Source organism: Physcomitrium patens, chromosome 11 (assembly GCF_059467195.1).
Source record: "Physcomitrium patens ecotype Gransden chromosome 11, ASM5946719v1, whole genome shotgun sequence".
Classification (NCBI taxonomy): Eukaryota; Viridiplantae; Streptophyta; class Bryopsida; order Funariales; family Funariaceae; genus Physcomitrium; species Physcomitrium patens.
The window spans coordinates 6,307,855-6,321,691 of NC_143420.1; the positions used below are offsets into that span (position 1 = coordinate 6,307,855).

Here is a 13,837-nt window from a genome sequence, read left to right on the forward strand (position 1 = left end):
TTCGATTTTAGTGGTAGAATTGGCCCAACAGAACATCCATTGGAAAACGTGAACAGGTTAACTTCTGAAAGATAGGCGTTAGAGGGTCACAGTATGTGTTTGGAGAATACAGTATCAAGGCAGACATATTGTTTGCAGAGTGAACTTGGCGGAGGAAGAGAGAAAGTGCACAGGAGAATGTCACATGTGCTGGACGAGAAGGGTCGCGTTTGAATATGCCAAATGATATCAGACAATATAAGGATGAAGCATGTGAGATGGATATGGATCGATCTTAAGATCAGTCTGATACGAGTGAGGTAATCTGAAGCAAGAGCGATCGACTCAATCCTAGCACAAGTAAACGAATCGTACTTTTAGTTGAGAAAACCATTCAAATCAGGTACCTGGCCAATGTCGTCGACGTGGGTGTTAAATTCACAGCTCATCTTCTTCAAACGTCACCAATCAATTTAACTACAATCAACTTCTGTGCACTGTTTGATTTCCTCCATGTATTGGTAAGGGATCCTAATTTCCACATCCCCAGTCTCCTTTCCAAAAACTTGAAAAGAAGGAGAAAGCCACAACTTCACTTCACACTATTACTTCCATCTTTTACACAATCTACACATACAAGAGGAGAAAATGAAGAAGGGGCAACGTTGAAGACTTTGTTCACTCGTTGAACCTTCGCCACGACCTGTAATTTGGGCCGTCGCTAACTGCCAGCCCAATCCCTTGCTTCGATGCTTCGTCGCCTACCATTTTGCCGACTCCCAGATAATACAAACGGAAGCTCCCGTCGCTCAAGGCCACAACATATGGAGTTCCAACAATAACATTATCCCACACATTCTCGCCGACGCGAGCTTTCAATATAGGGCCTCCAGGCTCCGGTCCGACTTGAAAGTCTTTTTCCCAAACCAGGCCATCATCTGAAGTTGCCAAGCCAATTGCGAATTGGAACTTATAATTTGAGCCTTCATAAAACATTACATACTTGTCATTCACTCGTAGCACATGGCGAACGGACACACCTCCCTCATCCCATGCACCTGGGTCCCCCGCCGACAATATTTTGCTGTGCTTATGCCAACGCTTCCCATCTGCCGACGTTGCCACTCCAGCTGAGAAGAATCCGAAATTATTCGGACCACCCGACTGTCGTGTGTGATATGTCATCAACCAGTTGCTCTTCCCCTTGTCCTTTTCATCCCCATTTTCTGGGTGTACATAACAATACCAAGGCGTCACGCTGTAGCCTACAAGGCGGCTGCATTCTAACGTGTGATAAAGGTGGAACTCCTTCTAAAGAACCCAAAAAAATGGTTGCTCAAGTCACCACAGCGTCACAAAGATGAGTTAGTGAATTACCCTCAGGAGGCAACACTCTAGGCCACGACACCCCATTCTCATCCCAGGCGCCTTTCTCTCCCAGCTCAAGGATAGGACCCTCCCTATCATCAAATGAAAGACCATCCTTTGAAGCAGCCACCCCAGGTCGCAACTTCACCCCTCTGAAGAATAAATTACATAGAAAACGTTGAGACACATTTCAGTTTTATCGCTAAGCAGCAGGTAGCAGAAGCTTCCCACTTTGTTTCATGTAAACGAGCTATCTCATGCCTGATAAGGTAAAGTTATACAGACAAGCACGTTACAAATAAGCCTCGCGCTCTTTTGTTGGATGGCACGTTCAACAACTGCAGACCTCTGCAAGATACGCACCTAAACAGTTTGTCTGGGTTTAATCCCAGAAGGGTAGACTCCTCGTAACCACCGCCGAAGTAGAACATCCGCCAGACATCCTCAGCCTGGTCGTAAAGGACGTCACTAACCCCGATGTGCACTGCATCGAACGCGGCATAATCTGGCGAAGGGTCCATTATGGCGCCCCCGCTAAGATGACCCATGTAGCGCTCAAACTGAAGCCCATCCTCGCTGACGGCCATGCCATTTCTTCCCGTTGGCAAGGAGGCATTGAAGGGCTGCACCCCCTTAGCCCACTCATCACCGCCCCGTCCATAATAATACATGCGGTATCCTGATTTTCCGATTTCTGGAACAACTACTGCACCTGACAGTAGCTTCTTATCCCACCAATCTGAGTCTCCAGGAGCTGGTGCCAACACTCGGCCAGTAAACCGCCTGAAAAAAAGAAAATAACCGGACGTTAGAAATCAGGAAGCATATAATGCTGTCGACATTGAAATTAAGAAAAGAACAATGTGAAAACGAGAGAAAACCTGTCAATTTCACTCTCGGGATCCATTCCGGAGTTTTTGATAACCGTGGAACTGCTACGTCCACTTGCAGCCTTCTTGATACTCACAGAAAGTTTCGGCAGAAACCCCTGGGAACGACGACCCAGAGATGAGAAAAAACTCCTACTCTTCACAGCCCACGATGCTTTGGGCCTGCAGTCGAGTAGAGTGATGTCGACTGATGATGAAGCAAGATTGCAGAACAAGCTGGCGGCGGACATTGAAATCGAAACTCTTTCGTCCTACTCCTGCTGTACAACGCCAATTAGTGAAGGTGAATTTCCAAGGCCCTCAAGACGATTTCCAAACCCAGGAATCATTCCTCCATTACCGAAAAACTCCATGCAACAAGTGCCCAGATGAGCAATCAATCCACACATGGATTCTCAACTTCTGGGGGCAAAGAAAACTGCCATGGAAATCAGCTACCCTGGCACAACCCAATTCCACAAACATACAAAGCAGCGAAAACAATCCAGCAGCAAGGTAACGAGTATTAGCAGCTCAGGAACCTGGCCCTGTATGTCACGAAGCCCTTCCACCAGCTTCACGAATCATCCAAGACAATCATCAAAATGGGCTATGAAGTCTTCAATGAGCAATCGAGTATGGAAAACCAGAAGCAATGAGCCAATTGCAGAGTTCAGAAGACCATGGCGATGAACGATGAGCTCAAGACACCGATCAGCTTCACAAGCAAAGTACTGCTACACCCAAACTACCACCACGGGGATTAGAAACGCATCTCCGAGCACCATTTCCGTGCCGAAAACGCGACGCAACGATCACAGATTCGGCGCCATGAGGCTCGCCATTACACTGGCGATTGAAGGCGTCCAGTGGACGTATACATCCCCAGTCGCCCTATCCGAGCAAAGCCTTGGATCGGCTTCCCTGGAACGGACGGAGGAACAGGTCGGTGGACGAAATTTGATTCTGTTCGTCGGTTCCTCAGACGGCCGATGGCCTTCGTTCCCAAAATATCTTTGTATTGTTTTGTTGTTGTTTACAAAAAATTTGTCGTAGTCTATAAACTTGTATTGGAAATTCTTTTATGGTCGAAAATTGATTCAACTAAGTTTTTTATTACATGTGTAGAGTGATAGAAAAAATTTTGTTTAATGTGATAAATAACCTTGTTAGTTAGAAGGTTGTTTTGGTGTGTAGGGATAATTGATATATAGTTTGTAGTAATTAGTAGTTGTGACATATTTGAACATAGACACGTATTGATTAAATAAAATAATGTGGTCATTTCAATATGTAGGAATAGTTAACAACTGATTTTCACAAAATAATAAGAATCTAATATTTGAGCCTATTAAATATTATAAAAATACTCATTGTTATTGATAATTGATTTTCTTTTTACTAAAAAAAATTATAAAAAAATAAGGTGTCACCAAATTTAAAATAAAATAAATTTATTAAATTATATTATATCTTAGTAGTAATTAAAATAAAATATTATTTTTTCATTACAAGCCTAAATATAATAAAATTATCTATATAATTGTTTGATTATGTATAGAGATTAATCTACGTCTAAGATATTTCAAATCACTAATATAATATGTTGATGCATAGTAAAGCTTCCATATTCTTCAACAATTTTATTTAAACTTAAAAGTTGTTTTAATTTTTAGACTATAAGATTTTTTTGGCATTAACACTAATCACTTATAGAAATGCTAACAATTCATAAATTAGTCAACATTAGTAATGTTGTGATTTATAATTTACCAACTATAAATTGTGTTGGAAATGATGTAAATAAGATATATACTTTAAATAGCTAAACTACTATCTACATATAATATAATTATAATATATAGTTATAGGTAGATATATATATATAGATATAGATAGGAGGAATTAGATAGAAGTAAGTAGAAGTAAATAAACTTGATAATATCTTGTAAAAAAACTTTATAGACATTGATTTGATTTTTTTACTTGTTTGTAGGTGATTGATAGGTTGAAAACTAAATCAATGAGTTGACTACATGTCACACATCTTCATGACTTCTAGTACAAGTTGGTCATGTGGCATACATGTAGAAAACTTGTCTTACAAGTTTGAAACATGCTTAAGATTCTAAAGAATGTTGCCACATAGTTCTTAATTAATAAGTTTATATGAAAGCAAGAGTAATGTCTTTTTCATCCTTATCAATGTCTTTTTGGTTCTTAATCTTATTTCAAGAACCTTAAGTCTTATTGTCTTTGGCAATAGTTATTTTACTTTAATACCATACTATTTTTGAGTGAGTATCTACTCTTTTCTAATAATACAAGAGTGTATTGAGGTATTTATATTTGTGATTTAAGTCCTTGACATATATAAATTATAAATTATAAATAAGGAGTTTATAAATTATAAATAATAAATAAATAATTTATAATACATTATAAAAATAAGTATTTACATATATATATAATACTTTTTTATTTTTTAAAATTACTATTAAAGTATACAAGTATTTGTAATCCTAAAAGTTAGAATATGCTACTTTCAATATTGTTTCATGCATTTAAAGAAGTTAAAATCAAACAATTTATTAGTGTACAAAATGGATAATCTTAAAATTTAGAAGGCTTATAAGTCCAACTAAAAAATTAAAAAAAAAAATTAGATACATGTTATATATTAATAAAAATATGTTATATTTTATGTAATATGATATTACATAATAATTACACTTAATCTTAAATTGATATAGATGATCTATTTGATATACAAGACAATGAATCAAGCATAGAAGAAGACACAAAAAAAATTACTTAAAGCTAGAAGAGTGTAATAAAAAATATTGAGAATAAAATAAGTATCTGATACATAAATTTGATAAAGGAAAAAAATTCATTGAAGACATTTTTACTTCATTAATTTTAATCAATGGTATTGAAAGAAAATATAATATTTTTTTAAGTTTATTAAATTTTTATCTTATTGATGTTAAAATTTAAACTAACTTGCATATTTTTTCAATAATCTAATATTTTTAATAATTTATTTTTTAAAAAATTAGAAAATTTGATTTAAAAACATATCAAATATATGCATAATCAAAAATATTATAAAATACCTTGAGCATAAATTTTACATAAAACTCAACAAGAAAAAAAAAATTTATTAAAATTTTTATGTAAAATATATGTTATATTATATATTAAATTTAAAAATATTACATAATAATAATAATAATTTTTTAAATGATAAGATAGAATTTTTGATATATTTTTTTTCTTTGTTTTAGTATTATACATAATTATTGTGGTTTTTCAACTAATCTAACAAAATAAGTTATAAGTAAGCATTCCATTTTACAAATTAAATACTTAATTTTAGATGAATTTAATTACAAAGAAGTATATTTTTTGTATACAAAGTTGTACTACTATGTTTCAAAATTTAATTTATACTTTGTATCTTTAGAAGCATTTGCAGTAGAATTAGTGAATTCTCCACAAAAGTAAATAATACATATTTTATGAAATATTTTTATACCAAAGATAATTCAATTTTTTATTAGCTTTTAGGATAAAAATATATTTTCGAAATACAAGTGATCTTGGAATTAAATAGGCAGTATGTCTTATCATACTTGATATATGAATGTGTATAAATAATAAGAATATATATTACTATAACTTTGAATCTACATTCAACATGTATCAAGGACATGAATCTCGAAGGAAGAAAATCCTCTATACACTCTTATGTAAGTGAAGAGAACTAGAAAGTCACTCAAAAGGTGATGTAATATTAAACTAGAATGGCTATTGCCAAAAAATAAGAAGACTAAAAAGTCTTGAAACAAGACTGAGGATTAAAAAAGCATTGACAAGAGTGAAGAAGGCTTCACTCTTGCCTCCTTATATACTTATAACTAGAAGCTACATGGCGATGTCCTATAAGACCTCTAAAACATGTAAACTTTGCTAACTACATGTTGTAATTTACAATGCAAGTTATCTATGTATGCACCACATAGTTAGCTTATTTCAGAAGCTACTACATGGAGTTAACTTGTTCTACAAGTTACCAATACTAGGTTAGCTTGTTGGCCAAGTTTCTAACCTACAAACACATCAAAAGTCAAAACTGCGTCTATGAAGCTTTTAGAAAGCTTCGCTAGAAAACTTTATGAAATTAATATATATTTACCTACTTCTACTTAACCATATAAGTAACTATTGACATAAATGTATATCTCCGTGATATTATCTCTTCTTCTAGGGACGAATTCCATAAGGAGCGGTCATCATCTTTCATGGATCTTTGCAATTCATTATCTTGGTTTTGATGAATGTCATTGATGAAAGGCCTGAATCTTCTTTATTGCATTTCTAAGATTCTTTGTTGGCTCTCATGTGCATTCACTAAGATCATATCAATGCCAATAAACAAGATATTTCAACCTATTTTGGCATTGCCTTGAATCTAAGATTTCTTTCGCCTCAAATTTTTTATTATTATCTATTTTTATAGGAAGAGGTGGCATTTGTCTTCTTTCCAAAATATTCATTATTTTACAAGGTTCAAGAAGAGACATGTGAAATACAAGGTGGATCTTCATAGACTTTTGTAGATGTAATCGATAAGCAACATGATTGATTTGTTCACAAATAGAAAAAGGTCATAGCCTATGATAGTCCAACTTATCACAAGGACGAGTAGTCTTGATAATGTCACGAAGTAACCATACTTTGTCACTTATGTTGAATTGTAGTTGCTCCTTGTGATAGGCATCTACATTCGTCTTTAGCCATCTTTGAGCTTCTTTTAATTATATCTTCATTGTTGCATGTAGCTCTGACAAATAATTTGCTAAATCTACCACCACAGGATTATCAACTTTTGAAAAGTCCAAAATATCAAGTCATAGATGATAACCATAATTAGTAAAGAAAGGTATTTATTAATTAGAAGAATGTACTGAATTATTACATACAAACTCTGCCAATGGCAAAAGAGTTGTCTAATCATCTTGATGATAGTATCAAGGACAAGAACTCGATGAAAAAGCAATTCACACAAGTGAGCCTTCACTCAAAGAAAAGTAACAAAATATAAATAAACAAGTATGTATATTGAAAGAGAAACTAGAATGGCTATTTTCAAAAGACAAGAAAACTAGAGACCCTTGAAACTAGACTGGAAGCAAGAAAGGAGTTGACAAGAGTGAAGAAGGCTTCACTCTTGTCTCCATATATACTATCTAAGTAGGGACTATGTGGCGACGTTGTCATGTTGTAACACAACTATATGGTGAAAGATGATAATATGGATCTTATTATAGAAGAGCCAAGTTAAAAGAAAAAGTACAAAAATATGGATAAAAGATAGGAAGGTAGTAAAACTTTTAGTAGTAATGTTGCCCTTTTAGAAAAAATAGCTTCTACTTACTTTTTAGGGCCAAAAATAAAACAAAACAAGATAGATTGGAAAAATAAATGATATAGACATCTTTAGGAGGAAGTTCAAAGTAAATTCTAGTAAAAATTAGTCAAAAAAACTAGATGTTGATACACGGAGAGGGCCGGTTATGAATCAATGTCGAAATCAGACCTTGAGGCACAAATCCAAGTGTGGACGACGACTCCAAAACTCTTTGGCAGATCGGAGAGTAGAATTTTATAGAAGATTAGATAGGATTTCTATAGGCATTAATTTTGGATGATTTGGAGTTGATTTGACTTTGTAAGAGCTTTGCAAAATCAAGGTTTGTTTCGGATGACTTAGGTTTTATGAAATAAAATAGGATTTATGTTTTGGATGATTTCAAGAGTTTTCTAATTGACCTACATGTGAAATTTTTTTAGTTTATGTTTATAGTTGTATTTAATATGTATTGTGAGTTTGAGCTCAATTTAATGGTTGAATTGAGGAATATTTAGGTTTAAGTGAATCAAGGTCTCAGAAAGTAGAATTTTAGGTGTAGTGGAGGTTTTTAAGATTTCTTGCAATTTACTAGTTGGATAGGAGTGAAATTTGCATAAAAAGATATTAGACTTCATTTTCTATATATATGAGAATTTTGAGATCAATCGAACAGTGCAATGGAGAGATATTGGCTCTAAAAGATTGGCATCAAGATTGGAAAAGAAGGCTGGTCAATACCCAAGCACATTTTTGAGGTTATCATCAATTTGGTAAGTCCGATCCTATTCAATTTTTTTGTGCTTATTTTGAAATTATTTGTTTAGAAGTGTGTAAAATTTGAGTTAAGATCAACCGTTTATTCATTAATTATTGAGGTTTAAATCTATTGTAGGAATTACTAGGGTTTGGTTTAGGATTTAGGGTTTGGATTAGGATTTGATTTAGGGTTTTTGGTTTGGTTTAGAGTTTGGGGTTTAAGATTTATTTAGGATTTATTTAGGGTTTGATTTAAGATTTGAAATTTGGTTTAGAGTTTGATTAGGGTTTAGTTAGGGTTTGATTTAAGGTTTGAAATTTGGTTTAGAGTTTGTTTAGGATTTGGTTTAGGATTTGGTTAGGATTTGGTTTAGGATTTGGTTTAGGATTTGGTTAGGATTTTATTTAGGATTTAGGGTTTGATTAGGGTTTGATTTAGGATTTAGGATTTATTTAGGATTTGATTTAGGATTTAAGATTTGATTAGGGTTTGGTATAGGATTTTATTAGGATTTATTTCGGATTTAAGATTTAATAAATTTTGGCCTAAAGTTTGAATGAAGTCCAATAGGATTTTAACTAGGATTAAATTAAGATTAAATTGAGATATATTTGAGAGATATTTGTGATCATTCTAATATTTCTTTAAAAATTCCTATTATTTGTTTGAAATTTCTTTGAGATTTTTTTTGTATTTGATTAAGCTTGCTTAGCATTATTATGGTCTAATTAGAGCATTGTTAGTATTCTATTAGAATTATGATTTTTTTATTACAATTTCCATTCTTCCTTCCACAGCCAGGTACTCGGAGCATTCTCAAGCAAGACTTCACATATTAGGATACCATTTTGTTTATAAATTAGTTTGAGGATGAAAAGCCAAAGAAAGCTTTATATCCACCTTTAGAAACTTGAATAAGATTTTTTAAAATCTTAATACAAATTGAGTCCCCCTATCCAATATAATATCCTTTGGTAATCCATGATAGCAATAGATATTGTCAATAAAAAATCTTAGCTATTTCTTCACCTGAAATAGATTTTGTACATGGTACAAAATGTGCCATTTTGGTGAAGTGATCTACGATTACAAATATGGAATCATGTGAACCTGAGACTATAATATCCGCAATAAAATCCATACAAACAAAAGACCATGGTTGTTCTGGAATAGGTAACGATTGAAGCAGTCCATAAGATCTATGGTAAGGAGTTTTGGATCTTGAACAAGTATCACATGATTTTGTAAAGTCTTTTATAGCCTTCCACATTTGCGGCCACTAAAAATCTATAGATATAAGCTCTAAAGTCTTATTATATCCAAAATATCCTAATGTTAGAAAGTCTTGACATGCTTGAAGAACATATAAATGTACTTCTTTTTTTCGAATATATAAACATCTTTCGAAATAGAAAAGATTGTTTTTGAATTCAAACTTTGAAATATCATGAAACTTAGAAAAAAGATTCTTGATATCATGAACAAGAGGATCAGAGCACATACTTAATTGAATTTGTTTGATAAAAGTTGAATCAATAGTCAATGTTGATTTTAATGCTCGAAGATGAAAATGCTCGGGCTTCAAGAGAATCGTCTTTAATTGATTAAAAGATGCACTTCCTTCTTTTGGTGCAAGATAAGAACGTTTAGAAAAGACGTTTGATAGACCTTGTTGTTCTTTGAGTCAATAAATAATCTTGAAATTGAATCTGCATAAAGACATGCTCCAATTGGCTTGACAATAATTCAAAACAAGTATTGACATGAAGTACTTGAGGTTCTTATGATCTGTATATACGGTAATTAGACTTCAAGCCTTTTTTAGATAATGACGTCATTTTTGAAATGAATCCACAATTACAAGGAGCTCTTTGTTATGGATCTCATAATTAATTTTAGATTGTAAAAGTTTTTGGAATAAAAAGCTATTACGTGGAATTTATCATCTATTTCCATTTATTACAACATGGCACCCATAGCCAAGTCTGACACATTTGTTCTCATAAAAAAATGTCTTGAAAAAGTTGACGCAATATAAGATTGGTACCGAAGTAAATTCCTTCTTTAAATCATGAAATGATGCTTGTTTTTCTTTATTCCATTCAAGTTTTTCTTTACAAATCAAACAAGTAAGTGGAGCTGTAACTTGAGAAAATTTCTTGATGAAGATTTGGTAGTAGTTAACAAAGCTTAAAAAGCATTGCACATCTTGTATTGTTTTAGGAATCTTCCAATCTATGATAGTTTGGATCTTCATGAAATCTATCATAAGGCCTTCGTTAGAAATGATGTACCCTAAAAAGTTAACTTGAGTAGTGTAGAATACACAATTTTCCAACTTGACATATAATCATGCATCTCTAATTTTTGTAACACACGACAAATATGAAGTTCATGTTCTTCTATGTTCTTAGAGTAGATTAGAATGTTGTCTAAATAGCAAACGACAAAATCATCTAAAAACTCACAAAAAACATCATTCATAAGATGTTAAAAAGTAGCCAATGCATTCATGAGTCCAAAAGGCATGACATTATATTCAGGATGTCCATACCTAATTCGAAAAGCAATCTTCCATTCATTTCTTTCTTTGATACGAACTAAGTTGTACGCTCCTCGTAGATCTATTTTGGTATAGATCTTTGTTTGATTAAGTTGGTCAAGAAGTCTTGAAATCAAAGGCAAAGGATACCTATTCTTGATGGTGATCTTATTAAGTCCTTGATAATCCACACACATCTGTAGAAATCTATCTTTCTTCTTCACAAATAAGATAGAAGCTCTGGCTGGAGATTTGGAATGGCGTATGAAGTTCTTTGCCAAGTTCTCATCAATATACTCCTTTAATGTAGCCAACTCATTCTACGATAAGCTATAGATTGATCTAAATGGTGGTTGAGCTTCTTCTTACAAATCAATTGAACAATCATAAGATCAATGCTCTTGAAGAATATCTGCATTCTTCTTTTCAAAAACGTCTTAGAATTCTTCAAATTAGTTAAGAATATCACTTGATGTTTTTTCACCATTAGAAATCGGCATAGCATATATAACAAAAGATGATCCTTCTTTGCAGCATGCATAAAAGTCCTTGTACCTACAAATAAAGGTTTGGAAGTATTAGACTTTTATACTTCTACTTTGCTAACTTGATCTTAGATTATACTACGAGAAAAATTAAAGTTACAAGAAATCCAATCTATTTGAGGATTATATTTTTCTAGCCATGATAATCCTAAAATAATCGGATTAGAGAGAGATCTTATTACATTTAATACTACTATGCTTTATGATCTTTAATTGGTATATCTAAAAGAACAGTCTTATGGATAGCATTTCTACAAGATAATAGATATCCATCTATGACTTCTATATGTACGGATTTAGTTTTTTTGACTAAAGGTATTTTTTGATTTTTGACAAAATCTTCATCTATAAAACAATTTGAGGCTCTTGAATCTAATAAACCAACGACTTTGTGATTTTTAGGTCCTAAACCCACATCTATTATAAAACAAGGTGAGGAATCAAAGGAGAGAATAGGACCTTTACTAAGTATTGCACATGATTCCAACCGCACGATTCCTATTGTAGCTTGAAAAATTAATTTTTTGACACATTATCTTCTTTGATAATTGTGCTTCTCATTTTGTAATTGCATTGCTTCTTTGGACAATGTTGAGTAGTGTGCTTAGCTTCTGTACAATATAAATACAAACCTTCTTGGCGACATCGAGATTTTTTTTACTCTGTGAGAATTTTAAAACTTATTGTATTAATTTGCATTGGTTCCGACCTTAATGAATACGTTTCAAAAAACTTAGAAGCTGTTGCTATTACTTGACTTGTTCCTCTCCAGCCAAATCTTTGTTCTTCATGCCTTTCAAATAATCGATTGACATATGCAATGGCTTGAGCAATAAATTATTTTAAAGATTCTATTTTTGACATTGGTAATAATAAATCTTTGATAATATCCTTTAATCCATATCAAAATTGATTGATGAGTGCTTTGTCATTCCAGTCCACATCGCAAGCAAAGTTTTGGAATTCAGAAGCATATGTGGTGGTTGATCGTGATCCTTGTTGTAAATATAAGAGTTTGGTCTTTACTACTCGTTCTCGATTTTTTCTCCAAATATTACCATAAACACTTTTAGGAATGAATTCAAATCATAAAGAAGTCATGAATCTTTTTCTATTAAAGGTGCAAACCAAGAGAGAGCACTTCTTGATAAAAATGCATCTATGAATCCAACTTGAATAAATCCATGAGGATATTAAAAAGAATGCAACTATAAATAGAACTTGACTTGTAGCAAAAATTGTCAAAATTTTGATTTTGTTCCATCAAAATTTTCAAGCATATTAATCATTATTTTTGTCATACTTGTAGAAGCAAAACTCTCTAGATTTGGTTGTGAGGTCGATCTACTTGCTTCCTTCAATTGCACAACTTCTTGCTGTAAACTTTGAACTTTTTCATATGTGTACGCATAGTACCTCCATGATTCACGTTAGAAACACGTAAGATTTCCACTCTAAGAGTGTTGACAAGCTCATGAAGATCTGCAATAGTTGCAAATCTATTCTCACTTCCGCTAGGTGTAGCGTCCATAATCTTTCCTTCCATAGGCAATTCAAACAAATCCAAAAAGTTAAATTAAAGGAAGGTAATCTACAACCTCTAATAAAAATTTCTACAAAGAGGGGTAATCCACAACCTCTAATAAATAAGTATTAATTTTTTATAATTTTTTTTATTAATAAATATAATTTAAAAGTTTTAAACATTGATTTTTTGTTAGCTTTTAAAAAAAATCTATAAAATATAAAATTTGTAAAAGAATCACATGTATAATAACATTGATATTATAAAATTTATTATACAAAATATTAATATAAGGAAAAAAATGAAAACCTAAAGATAATAAGTTTTTAGACCAAAATACTTCATAATTTCTACATCACTTTAATATTTTGAAAAAAATATAGTGTGATTTTTTAAATACAAAAAATAATCTTTAGATATATATATATATATATATATATATATATATATATATATACACTCAACTATAAGTTATATATTAATTGAATTAGATTTCATATATATTTAGACTTTGTTATATAATTTTGTGGCTTTTTAGAATAATCGTAAGTTATATTTTTAAATCTTTTTTATATAATTACAAATTTTTTTTTGCCATTTTTTTTCTTGAAATGTAAGAAACTCAAATCATTCAATATTGATTTACCTGTCTTCTATTTGTGACTACATGTTTTTAGAAATTATAGATATTGCAACAAAATTATGAAAAATTTGAAGTACAATTGTGTGACTTTCTAAATGAAATAGAAAGAGTTATTTGTCTCCTTCAATATTAAAATTAATTGCTTGATCCAATGTATAAGAATGAAATAAATTAAATATCAATTTTCTTT

At 32.0% G+C, this 13,837-nt stretch overlaps 1 protein-coding gene across 2 annotated transcripts; it reads right to left on the minus strand.

Moving 5' to 3' along the window:
• Window positions 1–405: 405 nt before the first annotated feature.
• LOC112288937 (uncharacterized) lies at window positions 406–3,056 on the minus strand. Of its 2 annotated transcripts, none has more exons than XM_024533701.3 (5): window positions 2,759–3,056; window positions 2,229–2,494; window positions 1,711–2,130; window positions 1,357–1,499; window positions 406–1,205 (listed from the first exon to the last, which is right to left on the minus strand). In XM_024533701.3, exons 2-5 carry the CDS (start codon window positions 2,465–2,467, stop codon window positions 658–660), a joined length of 1,350 nt encoding a protein of 449 aa, XP_024389469.1. In that variant the 5' UTR covers window positions 2,468–2,494; window positions 2,759–3,056; the 3' UTR covers window positions 406–657. The 2 variants fall into 2 exon arrangements, with proteins under 2 accessions (XP_024389469.1, XP_024389468.1); XM_024533700.3 differs by having other exon boundaries at window positions 2,229–2,497.
• Window positions 3,057–13,837: the final 10,781 nt, after the last annotated feature.

What these genes read in the sequence shown, in the direction of transcription:
- LOC112288937 (XM_024533701.3), bottom strand. Translation starts at nt 2,467, where the DNA reads ATGTCCGCCGCCAGCTTGTTCTGCAATCTTGCTTCATCATCAGTCGAC. An exon ending in CCCGAGAGTGAAATTGACAG is followed by an intron (nt 2,131 to 2,228) that starts GTTTTCTCTCGT and finishes TCTTTTTTTCAG; the next exon opens with GCGGTTTACTGGCCGAGTGT. An exon ending in TAGAGTGTTGCCTCCTGAGG is followed by an intron (nt 1,206 to 1,356) that starts GTAATTCACTAA and finishes ATGTACACCCAG; the next exon opens with AAAATGGGGATGAAAAGGAC.